The sequence below is a fragment of the Prionailurus viverrinus genome, chromosome F2 (assembly GCF_022837055.1).
Source record: "Prionailurus viverrinus isolate Anna chromosome F2, UM_Priviv_1.0, whole genome shotgun sequence".
In the NCBI taxonomy this organism is placed as follows: Eukaryota; Metazoa; Chordata; class Mammalia; order Carnivora; family Felidae; genus Prionailurus; species Prionailurus viverrinus.
Window position 1 is genome coordinate 50266936 of NC_062578.1, and position 15766 is coordinate 50282701.

The 15766-nt window shown below is 34.6% G+C and overlaps 1 protein-coding gene across 2 annotated transcripts in view; it reads right to left on the minus strand.

Annotated features, from left to right (window-relative positions):
* LRP12 (LDL receptor related protein 12) overlaps positions 1 to 15766 on the minus strand; it is a 74947-nt gene that overhangs the window by 23290 nt on the left and 35891 nt on the right. The window contains exon 2 of one of the 2 annotated variants that reach the window (XM_047842415.1): positions 14826 to 14882. The exons of the other annotated variant lie outside the window; for it this stretch is intronic. Within the exon in view, the coding sequence (XP_047698371.1) occupies positions 14826 to 14882 (57 nt within the window). The remainder of the gene's footprint in view (positions 1 to 14825; positions 14883 to 15766) is intronic. 2 annotated transcript variants of the gene reach the window in all.

Below are 15766 nucleotides of genomic sequence, written 5' to 3' on the forward strand. Positions count from 1 at the left end.
CTAAAAAAGTTTTCTGTCCCTTTTGGGCTAGGAATTTACATATGTATCTGGGTAGATTTGGATTCATGAGACCTAGATGCTATCCGTTCTACCTGCCATTTACTGGTTTTGTCATGCTGTAAACTACTAAACTTCTTATTTTAACACATAAAGAAATCAAGACCCAAAGAAGTTGCTATTTGAATATCTCTAAGGTCTATTTCAGCGCTAACTCATGCCCACCCCCATATCCCATCATGATGGTATATTTCCACTACCCTTCTGATGGCTCATCAGGATGAACTCATACATTTTTCTGTATTTTCTGACTTTTTAATTTCTCTTTGACCTACTGAAATATGATTCCAGTTTGAATTCCATGAAAATCTTGCCAGCTGGCAAAACCATCACAGACATCAGTGCCGTATCGAAGGGATGCTCAATTCCCATCTTCCTTGATCTCTCTGGAGTATATGACAGTGGTTTGTTTCTTCTTGATACACTACTACCTTGACTTGCTGACACAGCCTCTCTGGCTCTCCTCCTCCCTCTGACTGTTCTGTTAGTTCTCTAGTCCAAGGCCTCCTTCTTCAGCCAGCTCCTGGAATGCTGGTGTTTCTGGTTCATTCCAAGCCTTCTGCTCTCCTCACTCTCTAGGGAAGGGTCCCATTCCATCGTACAATTTCAGCTATTATCTACAGTTCATGGGTTTAAAATCTCTAACGCAAAGATTCTGCATTAGTCAAATGCCCGCTGGACATTCCAACATCAAATTCAACATGATCAGGATGGTATATTTCACAAATCTTTCTTTCTATCCTATATTCTTAATCTTTATTCTTAGGCATCAACTGGTTAAAGGAATAGCCACTTCATCTAATTCAAATAGAAAGGAAATTTACTTTAGCATTACAGGTGACTTCAAGGATTTCCAAGCATACGAAGTAAGTCAGGCCTAATAGTGACTAAAACTAGAGATTTCCAAGTCAAACTCTGAGAATGCCTTTATCACCTCTTAGGCCTGCTTTATCTCCCAACATCCACCCCAATCTTCCAACTGACTTCCTGTGAGTCCTCTATTTTTTTCATTATTTCAGGGTCTTCTAATGATTTCCCATTTCTAATTCATCGTAACCCTTCAGCTCAAGTACCTACCATCAACTGTAATATCATTTTTTCTTAAATTTATTTATATTGATGTTGTTAATTTTATATCCTTATATTAAAAGCTTTGGGGTGACTTATTGTTACAAATCAATTTCATAATACTTAAGCCTCCATCCTCTCACTTATAAATGGGGATTTAAACACTACTACCATCTAGAATGCTACAAAGGCTAAATATAACTATTATGGTAAAGGACTTAGCACAGTGCTTGGATTGCAGTGAATTGTCAATAAATAACAGCACATGATCTACCAGGTCAGACTGGTTGGTAGTAATGCCTTGGAATGCTGTATTGAGATGGCTACTAAGGCTGTGTTCAGACTATGTGGGAAAGAGACACAGATTATTCATTTAGTATGTACTGGCACCATTATGCTCTAGAAAGAATGAGAAATTATGCCACAATTAACTGGTTATCTAACATGGGCAGAAGCCAGGGTAAGGATGAGGTTAGGATACATACCCACAAAATAATGCTTTAGGAAATTAATTTTGTTTTGAACCACACTGCTTACATATTTCTGCTAGTCTGAAGCTCATCTTTCCAGATTTTGACTACATTCCCAATTTGGGATATACCAAACCTGACCTTCTTTTACCCATGTTTATTCTACCCATTCGTTCTCTACTGCTTATACATAATTATTTTAGCTCCAATCTGACCGATTCTTCAGTGAGAAATAGTTTATACGTAACTAGTAGATAGAAGAATCTCGTGAGTATAATGCAAAGTTGTGACAGATTTTATTTCCAGCATGTTAATGATCTGAAGTAATCAGAAGCAGGAGTTTTTCACAGTTTAAGAAAAAATATAAACACTCTATAGAATGGCTTTCCTTTATTGCCAAGTGGTTACTTTACAAGCTTAAAGAACTGCTTGACTTTCCTCTATTTTAATCTATCTTGGGAGGTTGCTCGTACAAATGGGGACATGAAGACATTTTCCTGCTACGGAAACAAAACATTTTAATGAAGGGTATTTCTGAATTATATTCTTATTATGGATGAAGTTGATCTCCATTAGAAGAAAATGTCTTCAAGGAGTAAGTAGGAAGCCTAAAGGATATGACTGCAAAGTCTGGACTGATTCTAGGTATAAATGCCAGGGGTATTTGACTGTGTTAGCATCTGGATTGATATTTCATCAGGGCTATACTTTGCAAAGCTACATAGTTGTAACTGATCTGTATCAACACTACTTCTGTCACATGCCCTGTTAGTTTAATGTTTAATTTTAAAGAACGTGAGATTTTCTAGGAACACATATGTAGCATTATGGCAGAAATGACTATGTTTTAGTCTGTTCATTTTGCTTCCTTAATTGATCTCTTAATAACCAGTATCACTCTCTTAGAATATAAACATCCACAAAAAACATGTGTATCTAATTTACTCTGGTCGGTATTTTTAGATATAAAGAAGCACTCAAGAATTTTGGATGATGATAATCCATTCTCTCTACTTTTGATAAATTTCCCATAACTGAGGAAACAGAAACTCCCAAGTTAAAGAGGTCCCAAATAAATGTTCATTCAAAGGATGGCGGCTTTCAACTTGGACAGCATCTTCTCTATAAGATTATGTAGTGAAGAGGTTATCTGACTGCTTATCAAATAAGAAAGGGAAAATTAAGGAATGAATAGACAGAGAGTCTCTGATGGGAGTTCTCAATAAGATTTTGATATTAGTTTTCAGGCTTAAAATCCAAAGATCTTACTGCATAGTTTAGAAAATGACAAAACTGAGAAAATACTCAAGATTTCTTCATGTTTAACCTGATACTATTCCAATAATCTCAAAGAAAAGCAAAGAATTATGGTTTTTAAGCTAGATTAATGTACTATAGCTATCATCTTTAAATAGGAAGTATTCAAACAACCTCTATTTTACAGGACACATGGCAGAGGAGAGGATAGGATGATTTCAAAATAATGTCAAATAAACTGCCCTTCAACTTGAGATTTCACGGTTTTAAAGCCTGAGGAGAAAAGAAGCAGGCAAGGAAATTTATGATTAGAGCTGAACTACCTGTAAAAGAAAATGAAAACTACAATTTCCTGTTCTACAGATGAAGAGCTGGGTTTCTCTTCAAAACTGACAAAGGTTGACATTTTAGGACGATAAGTAGTTGAGACTAAAAGCGACATGGAATCTTTGTGCCTTTGGTTTTAATAAATCACGAAACTGAAAAGCAAATAAAAATCAACTGTGCTCACTGACCACCAAAGTAGATAAAATACATATGAAAGGCACAAAAGAGCATGAGGAGAATTCATGGTCTCATGGAAACTGCAGTGTTGCAATAATGAGATATGCTTATTCATAATCCAAGAAACATATAAACAGCCAGGAGAACATACAAAACAACATACATAGTCCTAAGTGATAGAATACATTTTAAAGTAACTTCACACAATGTATTATGAGGACATAGTGTTACTAAACAGACCCAAAGACCCACACATACAAAAAACCTGCATTACATAAGTATAAAACAGGAAGGGCTTACTTGACTATTAACACAGCATTTCCTTCACAGAACAGAAGTAGGCAGAGCCAGAGTAAAGCAAGATCACATTCCAAATTAGAAAAATTTAATGACTCAATTCTGTAGATGCCGGTCAAGCCAAGGTAGGCTACTATGAAAAGAAGTGATGTGATGCAAATAAAGAAACTGGTGAAGCATAGAAATCAGCTAAGAAGCAAATCCTCCAACCTGCAAAATTTCACTTTACAGAAGTTTCATTATCTAACAAGAGCAGGTTCACTCTGTTTATAAGCAAAAGACAGCATTTATAGTCAATGGTGGTCACTATCATTTGGCTGTCTCATTTTCAGAGTACAGTATTTTATAAAGATTAACTCCATTATGTCTGATAATACAAAAGCAATTCCAAATGTTGAAAACACTACTGAGAAGAATTTAATTCCAATGGAAACAGATGTACTTAAGAAAAAATGCCATCTCCAAAATAAGAAAAGTGGTAAGCAAATGGTGACTACTAAATGGGCGCATGGGATGAGAGAAAAGAATGATCTGGAAAGCTGACGAGGGAATCACAGGACACATGGAAACGAGTGTGCCAGTGCAAAAGCAGTACAAGGCACCAGGACATGGAAAATTAGGATATGTAGATAGATGATTAGCATGCAAACCAGATACCTACTGGTCCAGTTAATTTAGGAGAAGGGCAGCAGTTTGAAACTTAAAGGTTAATTATGGTGCACAAGGCTGAAGATGAGATTCCTGCTGCAAGTCAGAAGTTTATGGTTCATGAGTTGAAGGCCTGTAAATACAATCAAAATGAGGAGTGTGTGGTCAGGCCTGTGGATCACATGACTAATGATAATGTTACTGCCTGTCGGGTACTTCCTTTTAATTCTTAGTATTTAATTCCTAGTATTCTTTAACTCTTAGTATTATTATCCCTATTTAACAGAAAAGAACACAATGGGGGCAGAGAGAAATTAATTTTCCCAAGATCACAAAAAAGCTAGTAAGTGTCACAACTGGGGTTTGAACCTAGGCAACAGGCTTCGAGGGACACACTCTTAACCACTAAGACACACACCTGCCCTAGAGCTCCCTATGACACTTGGAATAATTATCAAGGAGGTGGACGGAGCTGCCTCAACAGAATTTCAGTAAAGATAAAAGTAGCCTATTTTGGAAAAAAGAACTTTGGTCCTGTATTAGCACAGACAGAAAAGGTTTTAAAGCACCTAAAGACGGATTCCTATTTAGTACAAATCTACGTAGTGACTGCAGGCAGGACTAATCTGCTTCTAAGTCTCTTTGGAATTAAGACTTTATAAACTCTGTTCTAGGACCTACCTTTTATAATAAGAAAAATATACATGTAGGGGTTAATTACAGGTAAGATGTTTAGGGCATGGGATAAAACAGCAGTAAGAGGATGTGATGAAGGCTGAAGGAGACATTTCAAAGGACAGAGGAACAGAGAAGGGGAAAAGCAGGGAAGGTTGGGGGACTAATGGAAGGTGGTAATATTCTTAATGTTGGACAGTCAGAGTTTGGAAAGCAAGCATGTTGAGTAGGAAGTCTATGGGCCACTGAGCCCAGTATCAGGCAAGCATCAGAATCTGCAGATGAATGAAGTACAAGAGCGTCCCTCTTCAGACAGTCCCATGTGACACAGCTAAGCCCTTGCAACCTCCCCAGAAGACGATGGTTAGGAGCCCATGGTCAGGAAGAAATGACTTTAGTTTGAAAGTTCTCTTCTTACAACTTGACTGGGTGTGTTGCCCATCCCAGTGTTTTGATTTCCTTGACCTTTTGTTGCCCAGATTCCTTGAATACCTGGTATCTGAGCTGAGCTCTCACATAACATAAATGTCAGGACAGTCAACACACTGAGGATGGACAGAACTGGAAGGAGAAAGAGATTGGACATGGGTAGAATTCCCTTAGAATTACTTCACGCTTCATTCCAATGTTTTCAGAAAGCCAGAAAACTAAACTTCTCTTTTTTTATGGAAACAATTACTAGCACCCTAACAGCAATATTTACTAGCTTAAGATGGGAAGGATTTAACTGTCATCTGAAAGGTAAGAATCAGTACAGGCAGAAAAGTTTGTATCAATCTATCGCTTACACTCAGGACTCTCATTATTTTCAAACCTATTACCAGAAATCACACATTTCTACTACAAGTAGAATATTATAGTAGAATCCTTATAATTAAATGAATATTCCTTTTCATTAACGTAGATACGTAAGAATGAATGCACCAATATATTTATTCATGTTAGTTTAAATATGTTTTTTGAGGACCAAAATATTTCATGTGGTCTTCAGCTCTAATCAAGGCAGGTTGTCCAGAACAAACAATGATCAAGGGAACATCGCAGTAAATATATATATATACACACACACACACACACACACACACATATACATTTTTAAAAAGTCAAGAGGCACAAAATATGGAAAAAGGAGGAAAAATAGGAAAAAAAAAACCATACAGTTTTTCCAGTTCCAAAGGGTCATAGCACAATATGAATAAGATAAGGAGAGTACCCTTAATAGAACTATCCAAGTAGCTTTATCCTAAAATTTCTAAGTAGTAAGAGTAATTCTGAATTTTGCTAGCAAAGTGTAAGATAAGGTAAATGGAGAAGACTCAAACTTTTATACCTTTTTTTAAGGGCATAAAAGGGCAATTTTCTCCTGTATGGGCATAAAAACTACTGATATGGTACCTACATTTCCCAATTTTAGGTACTACAGAAGAGTCAAATGCTAAGCAAGCTACTTCTATTCCCTGAATGGGAAATAACATTAATTTTGAAGTTTACTGTGATTCTTGCTGGAAAAATAGAAGAAGCAGAGCAGAAATCAGCACCTGAGCAAACACATGTTGGCCTTGATGCTCGTGATGTTCTAAGCCACCTCTCTCAGCTCTGACAGGGCTTTTTATATACTCACATCTTTTTCCAGGAGTGTCTTAGTGTCTTGTCAAGAGTGACACCCAGCAATAAATATACTACCCGGAGTGTGTTTAAGAGAGGAGGAAAGAAGAACTACCACCTACTTTGTTCTGGATACTGTATTTCCAGTACTGCAGTTTAAGATCACACCACCCCTTTTATGGAGCTATTAGTCAACTGGAACCCAAGTCCGTTCTGCTCATCCACCAAGTGACTGGCTCTTGCACAACCGCTCGCTGCACAGTGCCTCTAATTCAAATTCATGCCTCAGCAAAATCACAAATAAGTCACATGCTATCTCACTTTGAAGAGTTATTCTCCAAGTAGGAAAAGAATTATTCTCAAAGTTACAGAGTAGTAGAGAAAACATCAAACCTTTGAACGCAATGTGTTACATCTTCACAGGATCTGGCTCGCTCACTCAAGTGGTTGAGTTTCACTTCCATCGTCTAAGTGTCACACACTTCTGTCACATTACCACCTGTTCTATCTATGGTCCTGGTGTTCACGCTTACTGTTTTAACACTGTTTCTTATGATAATATAATATAAAATTATTCTATGTAATAATCTGCTATAAATATGCAATTGTTCAATAAAGACATGATAATACATGAAATATTATTACATAATACAGAAACAGGCTTCACATAAAATATTATTATATAATAAAACATCATAAATAATATTTAATTATATACTTTGTAATGCTACATATAAAAGTACAATACATAAAGTTATATTACTATCATTACTTTCTTTTCTAAAAGTTTCAAGGAATGCTCTACTCCAGAAGCTAAAGCATTTCATGAATAAATTCTCTGAAGGCAGGCAATGCTTTTAAAAATTAACAGTATCTTAAAACATGTCCATTATTTTTTAAAAAATGAACTCTGTCTTGTATTCTCTACTCACTTTATTCATTTGAAAGATGGTTTCCTGGGTTCACATTAAGTTCTGTTTTTTTAATATTCTGAAATCCTAAAAACCCTAATGGGTTCAGTATCACCTAAAATATAATAAACTTTATTTCTTTTCTCCATTTGAAACATGGATAAAAGACACACCATATAATACTGGTCAAAAGAACTGGTGAAATTCTTTTTAGTAAGTTTAGGAGGAAGTCCAGTATTTGCTTGAATAATTGAAAATAATATTAAAATCACAAGTGAAAGGTACAAAGACCACTTACACCTGCTGCTTTATTCATGCAACTTCTCTATATTTAAAAAAATAATTATAAACTGCTATCAAATAATTAGAGTTTAGGCTTTATTTCCTTTCGGAAGATCTGAAAATTCTAGGATAATAAAAGTGTTATCAGACAGGATGTTCTTCCAGGGAAACTTCAAAATACTGCATTACAGTATTTAAGCCCAAAATGGTAGCTAAAAACAAAAGTCACTTTACAACAGTGCTCTAACACTAATGCAAAATATTACTAATTAATTTGTAGGCAAAATAACTGCAATTTAGAAAATAATATATCCTAATTAAAAAGGCCACAACTAATTATTTGTTTTAAAAGGGTTATAGGATCAGCAGTATGCTAGGCCTCTGAATACCATAATAGAAACTATAAAATGCAAATATACAAACACAAAGGTAATGACTTTAATAGAATAAAAATTCTGACGAAATAAAGGGAGGACAATACTTAAAAACTATTTGAAGTCTTTCACTTATATGAGGACTTAAAGATACAAAACAGATGAACATAAGGATAAGGGAAGGGAAGCAAAAATAATATAAAAACAGGGAGGGGGACAAAAACTAAGAGACTTTTTTTTTTTAATTTTTTTTTTTTAACGTTTATTTATTTTTGAGACAGAGAGAGAGGCAGAATCGGAAGCAGGCTCCAGGCTCTGAGCCATCTGCCCAGAGTCCGACGCGGGGCTCGAACTCGCGGACCGCGAGATCGAGATGTGACCTGAGCTGAAGTCGGACGCTCAACCGACTGAGCCACCCAGGCGCCCCAAGAGACTCTTAAATATAGAGAACAAACAGAGGCTTACTGGAGGGGTTGTGGGAGGGGGGATGGGCTAAATGGGTAAAGGGCATTAAGGAATCTACTCCTGAAATCACTGTTGTACTATATGCTAACTTGGATATAAATTAAAAAAATAAATAAAAATTTTCTAAAAATGTTAAAAAAAAATATTTGAAGTCTGTTTTATATACTCTGGTAATTCAGTTAATATGAACAAGGCTTAAAAAAGAAATTTCCTAAGTAGATATTCTCTTTCTCAGCTCCCAGAAATGCAAGACACAAAAAAATCCAAGTTAAATGTAAAGTAGACTCAAGACAAAGCTAACCTCAGCTACCGATGTTACAAGGTAGGCATTTAGAAGCTGTATCACTAGTGACTTGGGAATAATGTGTTAATCCTCATATGTAAAAACGTTCTATTTGAGAAAGCAGCAAGATCCAACATCTGTTCCTATTAGCACCAGAAAATCTTCTTTAAAATTCAGGGTAGTTTTGCCTAACTATAAAAGAAAGCCAATCTCATTCTCTCCTTCTATGCAATGCCACAACTCTCAGCCATGAATCAAAAAGAGAAGTAAACAATTACATTTCTGAACAGTCTGGGGAAAATAAAAGGTTGGGACTTTAAAAGAAATACGATAAGAAAAAAGTTTAAAGAGAAAAACATGATCACACCCAAGACAAGTGTTCTCATACACTGCACACAGCTGTGTAAACTGGTATTGTCCTTTTTGAAAGAAATCTGTCAAAAAGTTTCTAAATTAAATTATTTATGACCTTTAATACACTAATCCCACTTCTAGAAATCTATGCTAAAAAAAGTCTTAGGAAAAAAAAAAAAACGCTTGCACCATGACCCAGACTAGGAAAAAACCATTGGAAACAATCCACCGATATGTTTAAGAACATTACAACATAGCCACTGAAGGGAATTTTATACAGGTATTAAAATAATGGTTATGAAAAAATGTATTCTATAAAATGTTCAACAGAAAGGGCAAGAGACAAAATTAGTTATAATTCAAATGCATATACAATTATTTTTAATATATGTACAGAAAAAGGACAGATGAAATAAAATACTATTATTAATTATACTAATAAGCAGAGTTAATGGGTGACTTTTTTAATCTTCTTGCTCTTTTTCCATGTTTTTCTAAATGTTTGATGAACCTTGCATAATGAGTAAGTAAAATTTATGAAAACAAGTAAAAACCTTGATTTGGAAGTAATTAAGAATAGGGAGGGCATAACCAAATTATTTGTAGAATTATTCTGATTGAAATAAATATCACAGATCATAAAGTTTAAAGTAGATAAATTTAAAAAGTCAAACAGACTGGTTTAACTTATGTAAAGATCTTGTTATTAATCAATCTCACCTAAGAAATGTCTCATTCTATGCAAATGAGCAGTTAAGTTAGCTGTTTTAAAGGTTTAGACATTTAAAGGAGAACAGGAGACATTTGATTTACACATTTTTTAAAAAGAGCACTGAAATAGTATTTCTACTCTATCAACATATACAATTAAATTATTTGACAGTTCATATGATATAATTTCATGATTTTCACATATTATTAGATTTACAAAAATACCATTTGTCTTTCTCCTTCCTCTACTGTATATATGAAAGCAGATTTAAAATTCTGGACCATGAAAAGTTCTAAATAAAACATGTATAGAAAATAAAATTTTATCCAGTAATGCTTCCCCATTTTAAAATCATCTGATATATACTTTTTGATAATTTATGTTTTCTTATGCCAATACTTATAAGAACCAGCAAAAGGACAAAGACTTCTCTCTCTGGGCAAAGATTTGAGGAGGAGGAAGACAAAAATGAATAGAATTATTGGAAATAGAAACAAATTATCCCGAAGCCTAAGAACCAAAAATACACTGTCAATCAGAAATTAATCATTCCTATAATTCATACGAATTCTCAAAATTCATATTAATAAAATAAAGTACTTAGTGCTATTCATAATGAAATATGAAAAATACTGTCATTTACTACTCACTACATATTGTAAATAGGTCTTTCATAAACTCATTTTCTCAATTAATATGCTTATTATTCACTATAGGATACTACATTAAGACAACATTACAGCTGCATTTTGCACATATCTACTTCCTCCATTAAAATAAGTTCCTTGAGATAAGAATGTTTTACTCATTTCTTATTCCCACCCTTCTTGGCACAAGGCCCACAGGAGCTTTAATACATGTTAAATGAAACTTAATTCATTACACATAGGGTGATTTTTAAAAAAGCTGTTTATTTATTTTGATAGAGAAAGAGAGAGCAAGCGGGGGAAAGAGGGGGCAGAGAGAGAGGGAGAGAGAATCCCAAGCAGGTTCCACACTGTCAGCCCAGAGCCCAACATGGGGCTTGATCTCACTAATGATGAGATCATAACCTGAGCCAAAATCAAGAGTAGGACGCTTAAAAGACTGAGCCACCCAGGCGCCCCACACATAGAGTGACCGTATATCCTGCACAGTCCGGGACAGTCCTGGTTTTGTCTGTAGTACTAGAATAATAAAAATAGTGTTACTTTTCACTTTGAAAGTGTTCTGATTTGGACAATTAACTACGTGGAAACACTAACTGTAGGCAAATTAAAATTATTTCTAAAACTGTCAGTACAATTTCCAAAAAGCACAGAACTAGACTGGACAAGAGCACGGAGCACCATCAAAGAGAGTAGCAGAGGTAATATGAGAGCAGGGATGAAGCAGAAGCCGCTTCTGCTGCTTGCTGGTCTCAAGAGGAAGCAAGTCCTACATTTAGAGATTCTTCCGAAGGCTAGTTCTCCATTTAGACCAGTGCTGAAGGAGCTCTCATTTCACCTAGAGATGCACAGAATTCAGAGAGCTTATACTATACCAAGTATTACATCTTCTATAGCTGCACACTGGCCAAAGCAAAACCACAATGAATCTGTATCTGAGGGCACCTTTTGAGACAGCATCCATTTATTTTTTTAATGGGATAACTAGAATAGATTTCATATTATTCTTTTTACATAGAAGAAAGATTTTATAAGAACAACCTTCAGGAAAAACAATAAACCATTAATAAGGTTTCACTGATCTCTGAAATTAAGCATTTTATTGATGTATAAATTTGATGCATAAACATTTCATTAAAATACACATTTTGCTATCGGCTGAATTGTGTCACCCTCCCCAGACTCCTATGTTAAAGTCCTAACCTCTGGTACCTCAGAATGTGACTGGGTTTGGAGATAGAATCTTTAAAGAGGTAATTAAATTAAAATGAGGTCATATGGGTGGGCCCTCATGACTGGTCCAATATGACTGGTGCCTTTATTTATTTATTTATTTATTTTTAATTTTTTTTTTTTTTTACATTTATTTATTTTTGAGACTGAGAGAGACAGAGCATGAACGGGGGAGGGTCAGAGAGAAAGGGAGACACAGAATCTGAAACAGGCTCCAGGGTCTGAGCTGTCAGCACAGAGCCTGATGCGGGGCTTGAACTCACAGAGTGTGAGACCATGACCTGAGCCGAAGTCGATGCTCAACTGACTGAGCCACCCAGGCCCCACTATGACTGGTGCCTTTATAAGAAGAGATTAGCACACAGATACACAGAGGAAAGACCATGTGAAGATCCATGGAGAAGATGGACACCTGCAAGCCAAAGAGAGAGGCCTCAGAAGAAACCAACTCTATCAACACACTGATCTCAGATTTTAGCCTCCAGATTTGTGAGAAAATAAACCTATCAAGTCACCTAGTTTATGGTACTTAGTTATGACAGCCCCAGCAAACGAATACACATTTCTAAATATATGTCTGAAATACAGAAGTAGAAAATAAACAAGATAAAAAGAAAATAAACAAAATTAATATATGCAAAACTACATATTCTAAGTGCTGAATTTTTAAGCTGATTTTTTTTTTCAAATAGGAATCTATTTAAGGGTAATTTTGATGTCCAACAAACATCAAAGCTTAGTGGCTTCGTAGTCTAATTTCAAGCAAACATAAAAATTATGAGGTAGAATCTAATCTTGATGAAATGAAGCAAAATTCTGAGCCTAATACTAAATCTGTCGAAATTTCCATAGCTCTCATACTCCATATGAATCTGCAAAACTCAGAAAACAATTATTTTGTAAATTACTACTGCATATTACAAAATAATGCATGGTAAAAGAAAATCCCATCCCAAGGGCAAGAAAGGACAACTGGGTTTTTCTGTAACAGAGAATAAAAAGTTCACTACAAAGGTTTCAGATTCCACTTGAAACTACCTTTGAACTACAAATTGTTGAATTTTGGTATAATAGCAAAGAAGAGTATTCAAAATTATCTGACAAGGCTGTTAAAAATACTCCTTCTTTTACCAATTACACATCAGTGTGAGACTGGACTGTCTTCATATATGTCAAACAAAATAACATACTAAAAGACTGAAGGCAGTCTTTTCTACAGATCTTTTTCTACAGATCTAAAAATCCAGCTATATTCCCTTAAGCTCTTCTTTAAAGACTGCAAAATTATAAATTCTTACTGATGTTTGTCTTGAAAATTCATTTTTTATAGAATTATTTTATTAATGTAAACATGCAATAGATTCATTACTATTACTTGAAAATAAATTAATGCATTTTAAAATAATTTCTCAGTTTTAATTCCAAATACAATAAATATCAGTAGCTAGAACCTACATAAAAAAAAATTCTTTGAAGTCCTTGTTATGGACTGCATTGGGTCCCCCGTCAAACTCATTTGTTTAAGCACAATTTGTCTGTATTTGGAAATAGAGCCTTTAAGGAGGTAAAATGAAGTTAAATGAGGCCATAAGGGTGGGATGTAATCCTATAGGACTTAGGGTCCTTATAAGAAAAGGAAGAGACACTAGGGACCTCTCTGAACACAGATGAAATGCCATGAGAGGACACAGCAAGAAGGTGGCCATTTGTAAGCTAGGAAGAGAGATCTCACCAGAAACTAACCCTGCTAGCTCCTTGGTCTTAAACTTATAACATCTGGAATTATGCAAAAATAAATATATCTGTTACATAGGCCATTCAGTCTGTGTATTTTGTTATGGTAGCCCGGGCAGATTAACATGGTCCTCAATGTTTTGGAAAAATAATCGTAATTCTCATTAGCTATTCAAAATAGAAAAAGGGACAAAATCGAAGTCATTTTTTAAATAAGTTTATTTTTGCTTGATGTGTAGAAAATCATACAGAACTCAAAGACAAGAGAACAGTGAAACAAACTAAGGCACTCACTTCCATTTTTCAGAAAACCACACTTGTCAATGCATTTGGCTCTGCAAACTAACTCTTAGAGCTCCTAAGTCTACTAAGTTTTCAAATATAAAATCAGACATAAAACCAAAGAGAAAACTGTCTGTTTTACTTCATCTGAGGAAAAAATAACCAAAGGACAAGATGACATGAGGAAATCAATCAGTAGATTGATAAATACACAAAGTATAATTTTTTAACCACATAAAACTTATCAAGACTAAAAGGAAATAATAATATAATTAATACAATGGTAAGAAATTCTATTTCACTAAATGCAACAATAAAAGATTTTGCTCTCCTAAGTAATTATAGTTGACACAGCAAAAAAGAAAACAAGGCTGTGGAAATCATGTTAAGAACGAAAACTATAATAGTAATAGACCTTTACGTAATTATTAAGTTATAAAAGCTTAGATGAATGGGAAAAAGTGCATTTGCTTCAACAAGTTTCTGAATTTCACGGATACAAATATGTTGTTGGGTTGCTTTTTAAGAACATAAATTGTGCACTTAAAAACAACAATTTTATGCATAGTAGTAACTCAAATAAAAAAATAAAGAAAAATGCTTTTCTAAGGCTCTAATACTAGAAACAGACTCAAAATTACATTTTAATAAATTTCATTTCATGTAACTTTGTATGGAAAGAAAATACTAATGCAAGTCGAGCTAACTTTTTTTTAGTTTAATGTTTATAAGAAAAAATAATTATGCCGTCTGTATGGAAGAGTATAATCAATCCAGGGGCATGCAAGTATCAACTTTATCTTATGAGAATTTCTCCATGTTCCAGTTACTTCATTCCTTATTACATGCTGCAAAAAGCAGTAATAATTTTTATAGCCAAATATCACTTTGTAAGATACCAGGTGGCTTTCAATATTTACCATATAAGTCATGCATGAAATTTAAACATTACAAAAAAATGACTTACCAGTTGACACTCCTGAAATATGCACATTTTCAGAATGTTCTGCAAGAGCACCATTTCCTAAAATTAAACACAATAATAAACTAATTTCCAAGATAAAATTTATAAAGTTTTTTTTCGGATTCTACCTTTAAAAGAAATACAACTACATAGAGCTACTTGTAGTGTTCAGGAACTAAAATCTCTTATGATAATCTTCAAAACAATACAATGAAGCCCCAAATTATAACCGTAGTAGGGATAACAGAACATTTTGGAAATCACAACAATGTGGTATTATATACATGAAGATCAAATTTATAGATCTGATTAATATCAGGAAAAAAAATTCTATCAAAAGAGAACTCAGAACTACTATTAGAAAAGAGAATCACATACTTCTTCAAAACAGCATCCCACCAAGAGCATGCTCAATTAGTCCACAATGCGCTTACTGCTTAATGGTCATACATGTTGGTACTTAAAAAATAATAATGTCTTTCTTGCCTTGTCTTCTAAATCTTTCAACCTCTTCTCATCAACAATTCTAATGGTTCTAAGAGTAGGGACAGAATTACACCCTATTTTGGTATCTGCTGATTTCCTGCACTTCTTACCACAAAGTTGGGCACATGGAAGCATTAAAATAACTGAAATAAGTTACTGAGGGTCACCTCAAACTCCCATTTAAAGTGCTGAGGATATTTACTCCTTCAATTAATGTGAACAGTGTCCCTTCAGGTATTCTTTTTTTTTCTTGTACCTATTGCTCATCTTTACTTGTAAAGTTTAGTCTCTCTCTAATCATTAGGTCGATTTGGCATCACAACAGCTCAGGAATCCAGCTGTAAGAGAAAGAATTCTTGCAGTGGGGTAGAGGAGGAAGCTAGGTGGGAGAAGGTTAGAGGGCTAAAGTAGAATTCTCTCTGACGGTTGAAAAGAGTAGAGACAATAGCAAGCATGGT